We start from the raw sequence: 18,931 nt of genomic DNA on the forward strand, positions 1-18,931 counted from the left end.
ATTCTGCACAAGGCGGATTCCGGATGGGAGGGTTTATTTTTCCTAAAAGATGCGAACGTGGATGAAAATTAAAAAAATATGGATAATGACGAAAAATAGAAATGAACAAATTTGATAGAAAAAAAAAATTAAAATCAAAACAAATTTGAGGGGATAGGTGGATTATGAAAACAAGTGAGATACTCATTGTGTATAAATTGAGTAAAACTAAAATACATATCAAAACCATTTGAATAACTATAATATATAAGATTGTTTTATAGTGAGACAAATTTATATAAAAAGTCTAAACTTTATTTTAATATTTTATGTGTTAATGTTAACATCTAAAATAATGTGTTAAAAATTAAGCAATTAAAAAAAAGTATTTCACTACAACAAATTTAACTTTTTGCAACAATGGATTTAGTGACATTAAAAAAGTCACTGATTTATATTTTTAATGTAATAATGATTGGTTTATATTTTAAGTTTCACTATAAAGTGATTTAGCGACACTTTATTTGGTCTTTAGTGGTATATGTAATTGTTATTATAGTTTATAATGACATTTGCGAGAAATGTTACTATATTCTATATCGCAAAAAAGCTTTAGTGTGATTATGCGTTTTTTATTTTGCTATATTATTATTTTATTTTGTATTGTGAATTTTTGATTTTGATTGTTTGTTACTGATAGAATAAGATGAAATTAAGTTCAAAGAAATTTAGAAATGGAAAAAGGTGAGATAATATTGCATTTGCGGATGAAATTAATTAAGTTATATAGAAATGTGGGTTAGTATACATGAATAAAGATGTAGCAAAATTAGTAGACAACTATAAAAATGTAACATATTGAGAAAAAAAATAAAAAATTTACACATTGTTAATTGTTATAGCCTTTTTAGTATTAGTCCTCTATTAGAGTGTTAGCCAATCGACTATAGGCTAGTTCAATTGGTTAATTTGATGAGACGATGATAACATTAATTTTATCATTAGTGGTATAAGTGAGTTATTAAAAAAATATTTAGCTAAAATTAGTGGTTGATAGTTAGTTGTTTTATTGAATAAAAATAGGGCAAAAAAGTCCAAACCATTTAAAAAAATAATTAGACTAATTTTCTGATTTTAACTTAAAAATTAGTTTATCACCTAACTAAAAAAACTATTACCAAATACTTTTTTAACAAAACAAATAAGCTAAAAGCCAATTAAAAAACTTGTCAATAAGTTATGTACTTTTATGAATAGTTATCTAATTTTAATATTTTTTTAATTTTCATATAAAAAATAATTAACTCAACTTTTAATTAACTCGGAATAATCCTAAGGAATGTATCACCAAGTGGATTGGTCAATGGTGAGGTTATGTAGGTTGTTAGTTGGCTGTGAGCCTGTGCTCAAATTCTACCCCTAAAGGCTTTTGAGTCAATGCCTAGATAATAGTCTTTAGTAAGCCAATAGTTGTGAAGTGTCATCTTAGATTCTCATCTCTTCTTTTTGAAGCTTTCTTAAGTGAAATTTGGGTATTCATCTCAAGTTAATTTAATTTGTACAAATTAATTGATAAAATATTAATAAAAGAATTTTGTAGTTAGACTTCAGTACATAGTCTCTCCTTAACCGATTACTCAACTCATACAATGACTTATTTTTAACCCAAAAAAGATATCATAAGATGTCAAAAAATATTTATGTTATATTTTCCACCTACAAAAAGATATCAACAGATATTAATATTGTAATTTCTGCACATAAAATCATGCTACTTAAAAAGAAATCATAAGATGTCAAAAAATACTATAATTTATCAATCAATTTTATAGACAAACCGTTTATGGTTTAATTTAATCTAAATATTAACAATTTTTATTAATATTTCTTTTGTTCAGGTGTAGATAGAATATCAGTTTTCATTTGCCATGTGATCCTCAAACAACCAATTGGCTTGTTTGATCATTTGTCAGAAATCTAATAAGCTGACGTTTGGAATCTACAAATCTTTTCATTGGATTTTATTTTCTTAATTTATTCTGTTCATGTAGAAATAGACTGGAAAATTTTTATTTGTCATGTAATCATCAAATTAAACACCTAATTGGCTTGTTTCATTAGTCATAACGCCTAATAAGTTGACATTTAAAATTTTTCAATCTTTTTATAGTCAAATTATATATCATGATATAATATAATATTTAAAAACTTTAAAAAACAGAAGGAATATTATTTCTGGTTCTTTCATATTGAGATTACTTCATCATTTTATAGATATGATTAGCTTTAATCCTATAGATAATCCTTGAAATTTCTTTGCTCCAACCTCAAAACATTTCAAATGGAATCCTATTCAAGGAGCACAAACACCAAGTTTCGCTCACTTCTTCCTTCTATCTTCTTAACATCTTCTACTTCCATTTCATAAAGATTTATTCTTACCTTTCAAAATAATACTTGCTTGTTTTACTTATTTTATATAGAGTATATAGCAGAGATTTTAATTATTGATTTATGTTTTTTGTTGAGTTGGTTATATAATGTAATATCTAAAATTAATGTAACAGAAAGTTATGAATTAAATCTTATCTATCCTTCATTTTAGTGTAGTACTTAGCGCATGAAACGAAAAGAAATAGTCACGTAGCAGCCAAGAGCTCATACCTAATACTTAATATTCCAATTGTAACACCCCGTAATTTATCGGGTATAAAAATAAATAAAATATAATAAAATAAAGTATAACAAAATAAAATAAATAAGTAATATTAAATTATATTATTTTACATAGTTAATTATAAGAAATAAAGTAAGTTTAATTGTAACGGTAATGAGTTTTATCGCGTACGATGTTATCGCGTGACGTTTCTTTGCTGTTTTAACAATAATATAATATTACTTAATTAATAAATAAAAAAAATTAAACTAAAGGAAAATGAAGAGTGGCCGGTTGTGTTTTATGGCATGGGAGGAGTCTTGTAACTCCTCTCATAATTGTGTTTATGGCACAATTATAATCCATGTTTGAATTGCCTATTAATTCTTTAGTCTCCTTGAATTTTCATAGCCATTTCAATTGTTTCAAGAGCTCACAAAATTCAGAAAATTTCTTCTTTGCTTCCTCTTGTTTCGGCACTTCAAAAGAAAAAAAAAACTTTTTGTTGTTCCATCCAATCTTGTGATCTAAGGGTAAGTTTAATTGAATTGTTAATTGTAGATTTTATATACAATATATTTTATGTATGATGATATCCTATAACTTATAAGAGGATTGAATATTTTTCTTTTATATACGAAAATTTTCTCTAATAATCCTTTAATAAGCTATAATTTGTTAAAAGGATTAAGAAAAGGAACTTCATGATCAATATTCTTTAACAAAATTTATATTTGTTATAAGAATTAAGTATTTTAAGTTATATTGATATTTAAATAAATTTCTTATGGTCTACTTTTCTCTAACAAAATTTCAATTTGTTAGATGAAATATAAATGGTATGGATTAAGTAATATAGTCATCCAAAATTTATAAATCCTTTAGCAAAATTTGATTTGTTTGAAGGATTGTGTTATATTTATATATATGTGTTTTGATTTAAAAGGGTGATTTGGTTTTGTAATTCTCTACAAAATTTAATTTGTTAAGAGAATTAAGTATTTAATTTAGTTATCATAATTTATGAAATTTCAAGTCTCTTGAAGGATTTTGTGAATGTGACCTTGCTAGAGTTATTTTGGTCATGAGATTTAAAAAGGGTTGATAATGTATATATATAAAATAATAATAATAATGATATATATATATATATATATATATATATATATATATATATATATATATATATATATATATATATATATATATATATATATATATGTATTCGGCAGCAGCTGTTCTGTCTCGTTAAAGGTGCCGATCCAGAAACGTTAGTCGTGTTCCGTTGTTTTGTGTACCGATGCGTTAAAAACTCGTTAAACGCTTAAAATAATTAAAAATAGTAATTGGATTTTAGAAATTATGAAAATTGGTATCCAAGGTAATTGACGCGTTCCGAACGCAATGGCGAAGTCGGATTTTTCATTTGAATTTTCTAATCTGTCTGAAATGACCCGTAAAGTTTCTGGTCAGAATTTGAAATTTGGATCCATTGGGAATAGGATGTAAACAATTAAAAATTATCAAGTCTTAGTGATATTTTAGAGAATGGAGTGGATTACATGTGTAAACACGTCCTAATACGTGATCGTTTTGTGTGTGTGTTATTTAGGACCTCGATTCATAAGAGGGCGAAATTTTGGTCGTGCTTGAACATTGTTGTTTGCAGCGCTTAAAGGTACACGCTTACACCATACTGTTTTATGTGGTTGTGCAAAGTGATGTTGTTTCATTCTTGGTTATGGCATTTGAAGCGCTTAAGATTTAGACACTTCAAATAATTTGAAAGAAGTTAATTGAAAATTGAGGAATTATGTGTTTGTTACCCCAAGGGATTAGTGTTTTGGTTTGGATTATTACATTTATTGTTCCCATGGCAGTTTTGGATCATTACGGTCACCATAGGGGTATGCATACTTTAGCCTTTGACGACCCGAATAGGACGGGCAACGTCTTAGGTCGGTGGTTGCCTTGGGATTAGCTCTCCCAAGTGTATTCCTCCAAAAATATTTGGATTTATACTTGAACGACCCGAACAGGACGGGCAACGTTACAAGTTGGGATTAATTAATAATAAATGTATTAGAGCCTATGCATGCTAGGATGAACATATTGCTTGTATTCAACCTGATTGATATTTGTATGAAGTCTCTGACGTGTTATGGTTTGTTTCTTTGGAACCTACTGTGTCTTGTCATACGACGACTAGTAGGTTGATTGCAGGTGGGGTCTGGAGTGAGGTCTCGACTTAGAACCCGTAATCATCAAGACTATGCTATTATCTTTTTGTATTAGATTATGAGTAGAAAGAAACTCTGTACTTAAGTAACAGGAGATAGTGTAGTTTTCTTTTCGCTTCCGCTTATTTCAAATAGTTTGTTTAGAGGCCTTTAGGCTCTCGAGTTGTACGTAAGAGATTCTGCTGACTTATTATCTTTCACGCTGGTACTGCTTTCTGTTTTATCTATATTTCTTTATCGACGGAACGTTGACGGTCCTAGAGAAAAGTCTTCTCTGGAGTCCAAAGAGTGAACCGGAATTTGTATTTTCATATGGATTTTCGGGTCACTTAAACCGGACCGTTACACCAATATTACAGGACATGGTAAGTCCGTGGCTCCATCATTCTTTGCAAAACAATTTTTATTTTAACTCTTTATATTCACATATATAGTGAATCCCAAAAATAAACACCATTAAAATTAAGATAAAAAAATATACACACACAAAAAATAAGATGAATTAAAATCATAAAAGTGAAAGAATAATAACATTATAATATAAATTTGTTAATTTATTCACTCTTCAGACTATATATCATATATTAGTAAACGGGGGTCAAAGCTAAAAAATACAAAAAATTGTGTTTTTTTGACAACGGGGGTTGGGCTTCCCCTTACTCCCTTTGTAGCTTCGCCCTGAAAATAGTAGTTAAGGTTGTTTAACACGCATGATGAGTGTTTGAATTATTCTATATTAATGAGTCGAAATGTTTCATGTGCATATGCCAACTTAGGTCAATATGAGAATATCTGAAAGTAGCTTAAGTTGGAGAAACTTATAATTTCATATACATACACATGCATCACAAACGAAACTTTTGGATGAAAATTGATATAAAATTTAATATTTATTCATATTCTTTCACTTAATCAATTATTGTTTTGATAAAATCACAGATTCATCTGTAAAAATATTATATTTATTGAATTTACAATGGTTAACTCTTTTTTAATATATATATATATATATATATATATATATATATATTTCACTTATTTTTTCTAATAAAAAGTATTGTTACATACTGATTTAAAATGAATAAAACAATTTTTTAACACTCAAAGTGATTTAAAAATTAAAACAAAACATTTATTATATCAAATTAAATTTATATTAAATTGTTAAAATTTGACATTCTTTATCCTCATTTTAAAGGATAATATATACTAGGCAAAGTGTGAAGTATACCATACACCAAGATACACACCTTTAAAATTTAAAGCATTCTTTAGATAAAATTTAATCTCAACTCTAAAAGGAGCCAACAAAGCATATGATGATAACTTTAAGAGAATACCTAGGAATTGATAGAGGAGGCACAAGATATTTTTAAACCATACATGTCTAAATGCTATTGGTTTAGACCCCACCTAAATACCCAAAAGCTATTTATCTCCATAAACCTTACACAAACATGATATGAGATTTTTTTAAAAACAAAAATTCCTAATCAAAATCAATCATATAACATAATATTTACTAAATAATCACAAAAAGACAAAAAGAATAATAATATCATAAATAAAATCAAAAAATATAAATTAAAACAACAAATGTCTTACCCAATCAAATCTTACCACATAAAGATGATTTGTAAACCTCACAAATAATCGTTATTTACTAAGACTTTCTTTTTTAAAAGAATTCTTGCAATTATTTTGAAGTTCAAAAATACTTTTATAACTCAAGAACTGATTTTAAAAATATAGTATTTCCAGGCTTAAAATATATTTTGGTTTTATTTTACCTAAAAGGACATTGTTATTAACAATTTATATTATGAAATTACACATTTTTAGGATAACTAAGTTTTGTACAAAAATCAATCTAAAATCATTACGGTTTAGTAGTGACAGTAAAATATTACTTAAAAAATAACTCAAAAAAAATCGCTACTCACACTAGCTATTTTATAAAAAAACAAATTATAAGAAGTAATGATTTTAATTATTTACCTTACATAAAAATTAAACATTATTTCTACCACATATGAAAATTTATTCTCCAAGTTTTATTTTAGGTCGTCACTTTAGCTTTGCGACATATGCACATGCACATGCTTACATAAAAAATAAAATTTATTCTGTTATAAAGTTATTGTCATGCTTTTCATTTTAGGTCGTCACTTTAGCTTTGCGACATTTCAATTTTGAGTAGTATTCTCATGACCTCCTTTAATTCTTTTCCACAGATCTTTTCTCAACTTCAATCTAATTTATATTTTCTCGTTCTAAATTACTTGCAATATTTTCTTTTTTACGTGGTCCAATGTACTAATTCAATCCTTAATATCTCTAATTATACATAATAAAAAATCATAAAATTTTGACATTAATATTCTTTGCTTCGAGACAAATCAAACAAGATTTCACTTGACTATATTTTAATTTATAGATTAAAAATTAATTACACATTAAGAATGATGAGTGAATAGTGTAAATATAGCTAATGTTGCAACTAATTTGAAATAGAAAAAGTATAATTTAATAATTTTTACTAATTTTTCGTACAAATTATCAATATTACAACTAGAATATGAGAATATTTTGATATGACACAACAAAGCTTCACATAGCCAATCATCTAATTTAAAACCTAATGAACACGTGTCATCTTCTCATTGTCGGATTAAACCCCAATTTTAACCCCTAATTTAATTTCGTCATCACCGTATAAATACACCCCTCTTTCTTTCCTTTAACACTATTTTATTTCTCCTTTGATAAGAACGCAACCCTAAAAAAGCTTTACTCCACCATCATCTCGTTATCTTGAAAATTCAACCTTCTTCCTTCAATGGTGTCGATGAACCCTAATTCTCCGGAAGGATTTTACTTGGATGCTAATGGCGTCGCTTTGCCTGGAATTAATCCATTCGCGTCGAATTCTACGGCCAATACGGCGTCGTCTTCTCCGACTGATGAATCGAATTGTAGTAAGAAGATAAGAAAGCCGTATACTATTACGAAATCTCGTGAAAGTTGGACTGAACCTGAACATGATAAGTTTCTTGAAGCTCTCCAGCTGTAAGTTTGAACTGTTTACTTTTCGGCTTACTTTTTCTGGTATTTTTTTTGGAACCAATTGTCATTTTAAGGTTTATGATTCACTGTTACTATATAAAATATTGGTGCTGACTGCTGAGTATGATTTATTCGCTTTTTTGTGTTTTTTGAGTTAATTTTTATTTGCTAATTTTACATTTTTAATTGAAATTTGATTTATTTTTGGTTATTTTGTTTTTGATTGCTGTCAGATTATTGGTATTGTGTCAAACTTAATTATGTGAGAATTTATGTTGGAATTGGATGGTTGCTTGATTTACCGCTGAATTTTAGTGGCATTTTGGGAAGTATTCGTTTTGGGGTTTTGTTTCAAGTATCAAAAATTTGGAATTTTAGGATAATATTTTGCTTTAATTGTCTGTGAAGCTGCTACGGATAATCTATGACTATGTTGACTCGAACTCTTTGTTTCACATTAAGATCAAAGTATACCCATGGCATATCCCCAAACACGGACACGGGTTTACTACTGATAGAGTATAAACATATTTCGGGGCGTCAACCATGCTATTAGTTAAATTGATTTTTTGACATGATATTAGAAGCCAAGGCAACGAGAGGTTATGGTTTTGAATCTCATTCATCCCTATTATTTCAAGTGAAATATTCACCCCTATTATTTCAAGTGAAATATCTAACACCATCGATAAGGAGCATGTGTTGCATCCACTTGTGTAAGGGGGTGATAGAGTATAAAACATATCACGGGGCTTCAGCCATCAGTTTATGTTTTTGGCTGAGTTAGTTCCTTGACAATTACTTGGAATCCTCATCTCGACTTCATCATATAGCGTAGTTGGACGCTTACACAGTACTCGTGAGCAACACAGATACTTGTGGTTGAGTAACATATAACAATTGATAACAGGGGGATATAAATACGTGGGTTAGTTATTGCCTATTAGAATTTGTTCCAATGTAATGGTCCCAATTATATTTTGATAATGTAGTGAGCTTAGTTTTAAAAGGCGCAAGGGCCTTTAAGGCGCTAAGGATCTTGTTATGGACAACAACCTTCCACAACTCAAAAACACAAGAGCACAAAATTCAGAATGTAATCAGTAACCTTGAGAATGTTTGAGTCTTGTCTTACTCCAAAATGTTTCTCTTATTCAATTCTTAGATGCCTTTACAAAGAATACAAGCTGGCCTCTATATAGCCTTTGCTTGTCCTTCTAATTACTTGACAGCTGGCAAAACAAAATAACAAGCATAACCACCCAAAACAAAACATAAAACTAACTTTCATAACAGAAACTATTTTAAGACTGTTGTCCCTTATGTTTCTTATTTCTTCCTTGGTCAGCCGATTGAGCACATATGACAAATCTTTATAGCCTCTAGGCTTTCGATTTGAGGTGCCCTACATAGGGAAATTATAAGTTAGAACTCTAAGCTAACCAGTAGAAGAAGACGAATAAATAAGAAGAGAAGAGAAAACAATTTTGGTGGATGCGTGCATCAAATGGGCTCCTTGTAAGACTAAGACCAAAAGACATTCTAAGGCGCTTAAGTCTCAACTTAGGCATTATAAAGCTGTCTAAGCGCTCTCCATAAGGAATTATCTTGACCTTCTGTATGAAGGTGCCAACCCATTGCATTTTCAAGGCACGTCCCTTAGGCACGACTAGGCAAGTTTTTCAAAACTAAGGTTTTGGTGTTTTTTTGTCCGTGTATTAAAATATGCTTTCATGGTGGCTAATGTGCTTTTTCGTAAGAATTAGTCATACAATTGTGCAATTTAGTTTAAAAAGTGATTATCTCCAACTTAATTTTACTTCATACTTTCAATTCATTATTTAACTTTAGTTGAATTAAATCTAAAAAGTTTTATTATCACTTTTACAACATAGTGGGATTTAATAAGCTTCGATGTCTTCTAGGTGAGTAAGTTAAAGCTTAGTTCATTTTTGATAAGTTTGAATTATAATTAAAGTTGAGTTTTGTTTGAAAATTTTGAGATTAAGTCATTTTTAATGGTTTAGTTCATTTCTAACAAGTTGTTTCGATTGAGGAAGTTTGATGCTTTGTGCTAATAGGCTTTAAAGATTAAGCTTGTTGGGATTATATCACGGCCAATCGAGATTGTGAAAGTTAAGATCTTCAATGTGTTTTTTCTTCATCTTATTTGAAAAGTAAGGTTATAAGAAAATCATATGGACAAATTACTTTTGGTTTTCTAAGCATTAATGGTGGTTGGCTAATTGTTGAAATACTATTCCTTAATTATATTACTTGCGAGATAATGCATTTTGGGTGTGCAATTTCATGTTGGAGTTGCCTATCAAAACATAGATTATATTGGTTTATGTCATAGTGCAAAAAATGCGATAATATTCACAAATTGCAGTTTTGACACTGTGATGCAGTAATGTAGTTTCCGTATCGCCAAATTTTGGCTGAAATTATGAGAAATCCCTTTACACGACCTAAAATGCGGCCTTTTTACACCTTGACAACGCAAGTAATACCGTTCCAGTAAATTTGAAAAGCTTTACCATGCAGGTGATACTATACAACGCGACCGTGTTTGGCACTATGTTTTATGTTCTTTAAGTCGTGTTTTCATCTTTCATCTTCCTTTTTTATTTGATTTGATTTCCTTTATCCTTTTAGAATTTTGGCTGATACTATTAGCTAATGTTTTGAGTTTGAATTTTTAATGGTGGATATTTTGTGTGGAAAGCTGCTCGTTTACTCTATTCTTAATTGTCCATGATATAAGTAGGGCTTGGTCAGTGGATAGATTAGGAAAGTGCAAACGTTCTAGTTTAGGGAAGTTAAGAAAATCGCTCATATGTTGCTTTCAAGTATGTCATCATCATCCAAAAGCATATCTTCCTTGAAGTTATGAACAAAATATATGATGACTATATGAAACTTGAGAATATATCATTTCTTCTCTGTTGGTAAACTTAAAAGAAGATAGCAGAATGTGACAAATGTATAAGTACACTCATGAACATTTTTGATTGACTTATTTGTGCACCAGCCCACAAGTTCAATTGGATCGATTATACCTGCTTGTTGGAAAGATTGAGACACTTCTTCATATTTTTATATGAATTGAGTGTTACACTAGTTAAAACTATTAAGAGCATTGAGGGTTTACTTTTCTGCAAAACTACAGATCGGCGATAATAGGATTTAATAGTTTTCGTGGCTTGATTTGGCCGGTCTTAATAGAGAATTATCACCTTATTATAGTGTTATGTTTCTTCTGTCTTGAACACATCACTGACACACTTATACTGCTGAGCTAAATATGAATTTTTTTACCTTCTTATACAGCCATATGCACTTTATCACTCTTTAATTATTAAAAGCAGATTGTATTGATTCTCTATTTTCACTTTTCTGCAGGTTTGATCGTGATTGGAAGAAGATTGAAGCTTTTATTGGGTCAAAAACTGTTATTCAGGTAATTTCAACACTTTCATTTCTTCTAGATAATTTAGCAACTACATTTTTGTCACAAGATTTATTTGTTCTCATCTTGTACTACAAAGTACAATATACAAACAGCATATCTTAGAATTACAGCTTTCCTTCATATGTTCTTTACATTGGAAATATGAAACTGTAATTTGTTTATAAAAGGCGAACTGTTAAAAGTTTCTTTGCAAGGATCGTTTAGCCTTAAAACATACATGGAAGGACATAACAGTAGCAACTTATACAGATACGCAGTCATGCTCAGAAGTATTTCCTGAAGGTTCAAAAGAGCGGCAGCAACGAGCATCTACCTCCTCCGCGGCCCAAACGGAAAGCTGCTCATCCATACCCACAAAAAGCTTCTAAAATAGGTCAGCAGCTTTCATCTTCGGATGACTACAGGGATCCCTACAGCAGGTTCAGTTTGAGTCATCATCCCACTTCCAAAGACGCCCAATTTGTTTAGGGCCTCATTTAGAATTGTGAGGTGTTTACTTAATTGAAACTGCTTGGTGGCTCCCTATCGCCTTTCTTCTTTTATTTTTGTATATTTGCGTATATGTGTATCACATCTTGTCGAACTCTATTACAGGTCCATCAGTTACGCAAGCGACTGGATCTTTGCTAGCATCTTCTCTTTTGCCTGAACCTGGACTTCAAAGGCCAGACTCAACGTTCATACCCCAACAACCTAATAACACTGCAGTTGTATCTTCTTGGGCCACTAACACTCAGGCTGAAGTGGCAAAAGGTTTTTTTTTTTTTAACTAGTTACTGATAGTTTATAGATATAAATGCTAATTTCTGGTCTGCGGCTTAGTTTACAACCTGTTTGCGTGTTTAATTTATTTATCAGGTGAGATGAAATCCTCTGGGCCAATTACAAATAACTGTTCAAGCAGCACTGAGAGCACGGCTATGGCACGCACTGCTGGTGAAATAAATGCAGCAGTGAAGCATGCTCCACCGTTAAGAGGTGTTTGATTATTTTGGCTTTTCTTGTTTAAGATGCATATATTCATTGCAGTTCTTTATGTCTGTGTTTACCAGCTTATGTGATGGAAGATATATAAAATAAGAGAGGATCATACCCAATGTTAAATTTTCATATGATAAAAGAGAAAACTTTGTATGAGAAAATGATGGCTGAACCACATGTAGATGAGGGTCTTTTTCTTTTATTTTTTCTATTTTTAGTAACATGTTGCTCTTTTTGGAACCACCCCAAATGATAAATTAATTCAAGATGTATGGAGTTTTAGTTGTCAATTAAATGGGTATATATATTTATGGTTTATTGACGGGCTTTCTTTCTCTTTTTGGGTTGAGTCTTGACATTGACATTAGGCAAAAAAAACTACTTTTTTAAATGTGATCGTTGTACTTTTTTGGTTATACGTGTCTCATAATAGATACTGGAGTTTATGTTAAAATATTCATTCATTTCGTTGATTCTTTCTTTAGCTTCCCTTTTTTTTTCTCTGCTAGTTTTTGGTTGTGGGGCTCTGATTCTTGAACATTCGTACAATTGGCCAATTGGGGTTTTGTTGCTTGCTGATACCTGTTGGGAATCGTTTGTGTTATCCTTTTTTTCTTAGAGAAGCTGTTAGATTAGCAATTTTGTGATTCAGACAGGTCCTCCATCTTAACTTTAATTAACAATTTTTGTTTTATAGTATATATTTGATTTATCATTTACTTTGTGTATGATATTGTAATTTTTGACTGGTCCTGCTGTGTTGTACTCTTTTGTTTCATTTTGTGCGCTTTTTGTTGTGTTTTTGTTTCTCTCAAAGCTCTTTTCACATGTTCTAATCATGCTTTAATTTGATGCAGTTCTACCTGATTTTTCTCAAGTATATAGCTTTATTGGAAGTGTCTTTGACCCAGAAGCTAGTGGTCATTTGCAGAAGCTTAAGAAGATGGATCCAATTGACGTCGAAACAGTATATTCTCATTCATATATATGTCATCAACTCATATATATATATATGTGTGTGTGTTTTTTGTTCATGTCTACTGCATATAGTTGCCGGACGTATGCATCATCTTTTCTTTTATTGCGGCTATTGTCTTTGACCCAAAGCCAACGATGAGCCTTTGGCATCATCCTATATTCAAGAATTTGACGTTTTCTCTTCTGAACATCATGTATATCATCCCTATTATAGCCTCAATGGCCAGGGATTGAGTACTTGTGCGTCATTGCTGTGTACTAGAGATCATGTGTTGTTCAGGCAAAATGATTCAATGGAAAGCAGAATTTAAAAGTCTATTTGACTTATATATCTTTAACTAACCGGGGAAATGGTGCGGAATTTGCACAATATCTATTAGTTTCACTTATGAGACTAGATCTAAAATGGTTCTTTCAAGTCTCAATAGAGACTGCAAATTGTGCTTGTAAGACTAAGACCTCTTGCTTCAGGCTGACGGAAAAGCTTGCAAGAACAGTGGGATTTTTTTTTGAGAAGGTTTCCAAACGTAAAAATTTACCCTTAATCAAACTCTTTCAGGTGCCCATATAGATTCTTGACATGAATTGGAGGTTTATTTGCATAGGATTCTTTGGACTAGTTGCTAAGTTCTCTTTGAGGTCTGTGGATAATCATAACATGGGAAGAGTTCTGTGTATTTTAAGCGGGCTCTTGGACCCCTATCAACTATCAAGAGTTGAAGACATTCTTGATACTGGAGCAGACATTACATGGTGAAGCCCCTTATGTGGCTATGATTCCTTCATTATGTAACTCGGCTGAAGCCAGTGGCACAAAACCTCATTTCTTACTTTATAAGTTTAAGGCTATTTATCAAGTTTAATGCGTTGTTATGGCGTTGTTTTACCCTTACCTAGCCTGTGCATTCTCTTCCAGTTCATGCCCCTGCTATCTGTTGCTAGCATGTAAACATATGTTTAGTAATGCATTTTTGTTAAAGCTTGTACATTCTATGTTTGCTTTTGGTGCATTGTTTCCCGTGTATAGATTTTAATAATGCATTTCATGTTTTATTATGGCTTAATTTTAATTATTTTATCTTATCCCAGGCATTATTGTTGATGAGGAACCTTTCCATCAATTTGACGAGCCCGGATTTTGAGGACCATGTAAGTGACAATGTAAATTGCTAGAGTTTCGATTTCATTGATTGCTTTCCCTGCCTTTCGAATAGTCTACTTTGCATCCCTTATATATGTTGCAAAATATTTTTGATACAGAGTACATTGTACGCAATACAATAGATTATATTGATATGTGCTGAATAAGTTGTTTCCTATGGGAAACCATTAGTTATTAATACTACATATAAACCAACACGTAAGTTTATTGGTAACTAGTCTTCCCTGATTGAAAGGGTAGAGCAGTTTAAGACATCATTATTGAAACATATGCTGGTGCAAGTAATTGGGATGCCAGGTGATGTATCTTATTTGATGTTGATCACAAGCAGTTGTATGAATCATCTCTGGTGCGTAATAGCAGCACTGTAGCTCTGCGTATGACTGTTTTTGGGATACCCTACTTCCCAAAACGACAACCTCTCAGGGTAGCATGCAAATGCCATTTATGCCTTCTTTCTCCCTAGCTTAGCTCACTCATCTGAATCTGATGTGACTGAAGTTGGCATATTGCCCCTTGTGGATGAATGGATCTGATATTTGTGCAATGGTAGATTTATGTCCAGCCACCTATGTGAGTCCAGCATGAATGTGAGTATGTGACAGAAGAAAGATGTTCCAGCGCTATATGTTTATATCACTGCCTTTTAAGTTTTAAGGGTCATAGGGATTGTTTTTTTTTCATGTCTTAACCTTTAATTTGTAATTTCTGTCTATCCCCAAGTTTATATGTTTCCATCAATACTTGTAAGAGTGTTTGGTACACCCTTAACTTTTAAAGTGTCGGTGCACCTTTTTTCCTATTCTCATACTCTTTTCTTTCTGTGGTGAAATTTGATTTCTGAAACATCCATTTTGATAATTTAGACAATAGTGCAAAACACAAGATAGCATCCTGTCGTATCGGTCATGTTGTAAAGGTTTGAAATCTAGTGAACTGATATTTGCTAGTTGTAAAGAGTTTAAAACAGCATATTAAGTGGATTCGAGGGATCTCATGATCTTATTCACTATCTAGTGCCTTAGAGGTATGAATATTCCATCTCTCATGTTACCGCATCAACTATGATCGCTATTGCAATTACGACCCATACTGCATTCTTGCATCATGATTTAGACAGGTTAGAGTGAGACTAGATGAATATGCAACTTATGTAGACTTCCATGTCCCACCAACAGTAATTCATGTGTTTTTAACCCAACCTGGTGTTGATTGTAGTATCTGTACGTCAGATTACTGATGGTTTTTAGAATCGTAAATTTTGAAATATTCTTCTTTTTGGTGACAGAGAAAACTGCTCTCATCCTATGACCTCGACATTGACAAGGGCATATCTGGTGGCACAAGGGATATCGTATGTGGCAAGTGAGAGACAAGTATTGTGCAGCAGTGCCCTAATCCAAATGGGCAGAACCGGTAATGACCACTTTCCCTGACCCTTTTCAATTGTCGATTGGAGATAAGGTTAGCCTAGTTTTTCTTGGGTATCCTTTAGTGTATATAGAAGAACTTTGAAAATACTGGTTGTAAAGCTCTTTGTTACTAAAGGTTTTCGTGTATAGGAGGCTCTGTATATTTCTGAGGTTTTTTTTGGGGTCTCAGACATGTAATCTTGTTACTCCTGTGTAGTAATTATCTTCTACATTCAGATTAGCTAGATACACTATAGCTTCTCATGACTTGTATAATAAGACAATCAGATACCTGCTGGCTGCTACTGCACCGCTGCATAGTTTATGTTGAATCTAATTTAGACATTGTATTATGATGTTACTTCATTTTAAAGCTATAGAATTTGCTGTATACTTTCTGTTTAGCACATTTTCTTCTTTTTACACGTCGAGGAACGTCCTTTTATCGGTATAGCTGTTCGTAGGCCAGATCGCCGAGCTGCCTGAAAACCCGAGACAAATGATCTGAATCTTGGAGCAGTGTCAGGATTCAGGACCGTAGTTAAGAAATCTATTTGTGTTCTTGGCTCCCTGATAAAGGGTTGGCATTTGGCAATTTCTATTCCAATTATTAGACGATCACATTTTCTTACTATGTATGTATGGAAGATTGTTTTGTAGATTTTCACTGAAGCTTAGGGTTTGTTTAGTAAAGACTTTTTGGTTTGGTTATGGTTTTTGTCTTGTTTGTTGGTCAAAAAGTTAAGTGTTTGGTAAATGATCTTTTCAGGTAAAAATTTGACTAGTTATAACTTATAAGTTAATGGAGACGCTTAGTTTTTCAAATGAGTATTGAATTGTTGACTTATTTTTTTCTGAGATTCAGTTAATCATTATTTAATTTATTAAATATATTCCTAAATAGCTGCTTATTCAATTTACCAAATAAATTTCTTTTTTTTAGATAACCAAATATATTCCTATACAGCTAATTTATAGATTAGTAAATGTAGACATTGTTATTCTTGGAATTTGGTTTTCACAACTGAAAATTAAATTAAATTAAATGTAGTTTAATTGAATCAAACTAAACTGACATGACATGTGAAAGTAAAAGTGATCAGCTAAGTGGAACTTAAATCAAAAAACATCGAAATGAATTAGATTAAATAGTTAAATTGATCTGAAATAAATAAAATAGAGCTGTAACAAGTCAAAGTTTTAATCCTAAAAGATTGAAATTTAAAATAATTTAAATAGAAATAATTAAATAAAAATAAGTTGTGAAGAAGAAACCCTCAATCAACTTCATACTCTTTCAATTCTGTTTAATATATAGTTACTCTACTTATTTAGGTAGCCTTATATACATAAAATCGTGATAAATAAAATTTTGTGTTGATATGACACCAAATCATTTAATAAAAACCCTATTAATAATTGAATTGTGTATCGCATAACATAGAAAATTAACCACCGAGTTGGTTTTTTATACATATCGAGTTGAATATTCAGCAATCTTATACTAATTTTCTAGATTCGGGACTAATAATTCAACAAAAATTGTACAAAATTATAAATTTCCCTCAATTCTAATTCCCTTCCTCTTTCCACATCTCATCCCAATTCTCCTTAGCTTCTTCAAAACCAAGCAATGAACCTTTCTTATCAGCATCCCAACTTGTAGACAATGATCCATAAACAACTCCAAGAACAGAACTTCCAAAAAACACAAATGTTGTTACAAATGGGACCCACAAAGGAACATCCCACACTTGTTTTTCCTTCAACATATCAAACAATTTAAGCAATACAACCCCAATTGCCATAGGCAATCCTACTGAAACAACAATCCTTCTTATCATCCTGTCGAAAACGACTTCCGGAATTTTATCATCATCTTCCTCTTCTTGTTCTTGGCTTGTGCTATTTTTTGGTGCATTATTGGTCTTTTTCTGTGAAGGTTTCGACCCGTCGCCCCCAAATCCTTTGGCTTCAGCCTGGAGTTTCCATGAGGTTATAGAGAATGGTAGGTGGTTGTTTAATGTTGTGGGGTTGAATGGTCGGTTTTTTTTATTATACAATGATGGGTTTTTGATGCAAATGGGTTGATGCAAGATGAATAATGTGTTCATTTTCTTGTTTAGATCAAGCACTCGAATGTTTTGTGCTTATGTTTGCAATATTTTGCAGGTTTATCCAAAGCTAAATGGGTGGTGTTCCATGTTATTGGTGTATGTGTATACTTTCGTCTATCTATCCTAGTGGCTAGTGGGGATTTAAGATATTTTTGGTAGCCTTTTTGTCTTGTTAGGAAGTATCTACTGCTCCCTTCGTTCCTTAATAAAATTTTTAAAAAAGTATTTACGAATATTCAGAAAAATAAATTTTTTAAATGATAAATATATTATTTTATTGAATAATAAAGTTGATAGAGGAAAAATTGGGACCACAAACATTAAAAATATTAATAGAAAATTAGTGAAAAAAATATAAGAACCACAATTAATAAAACAATGTTTTTATAAAGTTAGTGAGAAACATGTAGGGACTATAAGAAATATAAAAATGCTATAAAGAACTTAGTGAAAGATATTGAGAACCATAAACATTATTAAAATATTAAAATGAGGATGAACAAAATAATTTTTGTCTAAAATTTGTGATATAAATAGAAATATTCTTTATAGGAACAACAAACGGAATACCTAAAATGACAATAAGAATTTCTTTAAGGAACAAAGGGAATATCAACAAAGTCAACAACATTTCGTTCCATTACTCTGATGTTGTAAAGTGGCTCTCACTTAATCAAGAACTTCACATACATAAAAAAAACACATAATTTAACGAGTTATTTTTTTGGACACAACACTAAAATAGTAAATACTTTCTTAGCCTTAAAATTTGCCTAATTTCCATCATAAGCTCTCATTTCTCAATGGAAGTATAAAGGGAATGGAAAGTAAAACTGATAAGTATGATGCACGTACACAAATCATA

General features: G+C 31.1%; 2 protein-coding genes across 2 annotated transcripts; one reads left to right on the forward strand and one right to left on the reverse strand.

The window, feature by feature from the left end:
- Positions 1-7,624: 7,624 nt before the first annotated feature.
- Positions 7,625-16,356, forward strand: LOC130806910 (protein REVEILLE 6-like). The gene is made up of 8 exons (XM_057672146.1): positions 7,625-7,944; positions 11,347-11,404; positions 11,666-11,789; positions 12,011-12,169; positions 12,275-12,394; positions 13,255-13,364; positions 14,465-14,524; positions 15,826-16,356. Exons 1-8 carry the CDS (start codon positions 7,715-7,717, stop codon positions 15,904-15,906), a joined length of 942 nt encoding a protein of 313 aa, XP_057528129.1. The 5' UTR covers positions 7,625-7,714; the 3' UTR covers positions 15,907-16,356.
- A 1,005-nt stretch (positions 16,357-17,361) lies between these two features.
- On the reverse strand, positions 17,362-18,353 carry LOC130806911 (uncharacterized protein PAM68-like). Its single transcript, XM_057672147.1, has one exon. It carries the CDS (start codon positions 18,061-18,063, stop codon positions 17,521-17,523), a length of 543 nt encoding a protein of 180 aa, XP_057528130.1. The 5' UTR covers positions 18,064-18,353; the 3' UTR covers positions 17,362-17,520.
- Positions 18,354-18,931: the final 578 nt, after the last annotated feature.

The sequence above is a fragment of the Amaranthus tricolor genome, chromosome 2 (genome assembly GCF_026212465.1).
Source record: "Amaranthus tricolor cultivar Red isolate AtriRed21 chromosome 2, ASM2621246v1, whole genome shotgun sequence".
NCBI classification, from domain to species: domain Eukaryota; kingdom Viridiplantae; phylum Streptophyta; class Magnoliopsida; order Caryophyllales; family Amaranthaceae; genus Amaranthus; species Amaranthus tricolor.

Excerpts from the sequence above, each read along its gene's own strand:
- LOC130806910 (XM_057672146.1), top strand. The coding sequence starts at position 7,715 with ATGGTGTCGATGAACCCTAATTCTCCGGAAGGATTTTACTTGGATGCT. Across the intron at positions 7,945-11,346 it reads TTTCTTGAAGCTCTCCAGCT|GTTTGATCGTGATTGGAAGA; the intron begins GTAAGTTTGAAC and ends ACTTTTCTGCAG. Across the intron at positions 11,405-11,665 it reads GGTCAAAAACTGTTATTCAG|ATACGCAGTCATGCTCAGAA; the intron begins GTAATTTCAACA and ends CAACTTATACAG.
- LOC130806911 (XM_057672147.1), bottom strand. The coding sequence starts at position 18,063 with ATGAACACATTATTCATCTTGCATCAACCCATTTGCATCAAAAACCCA.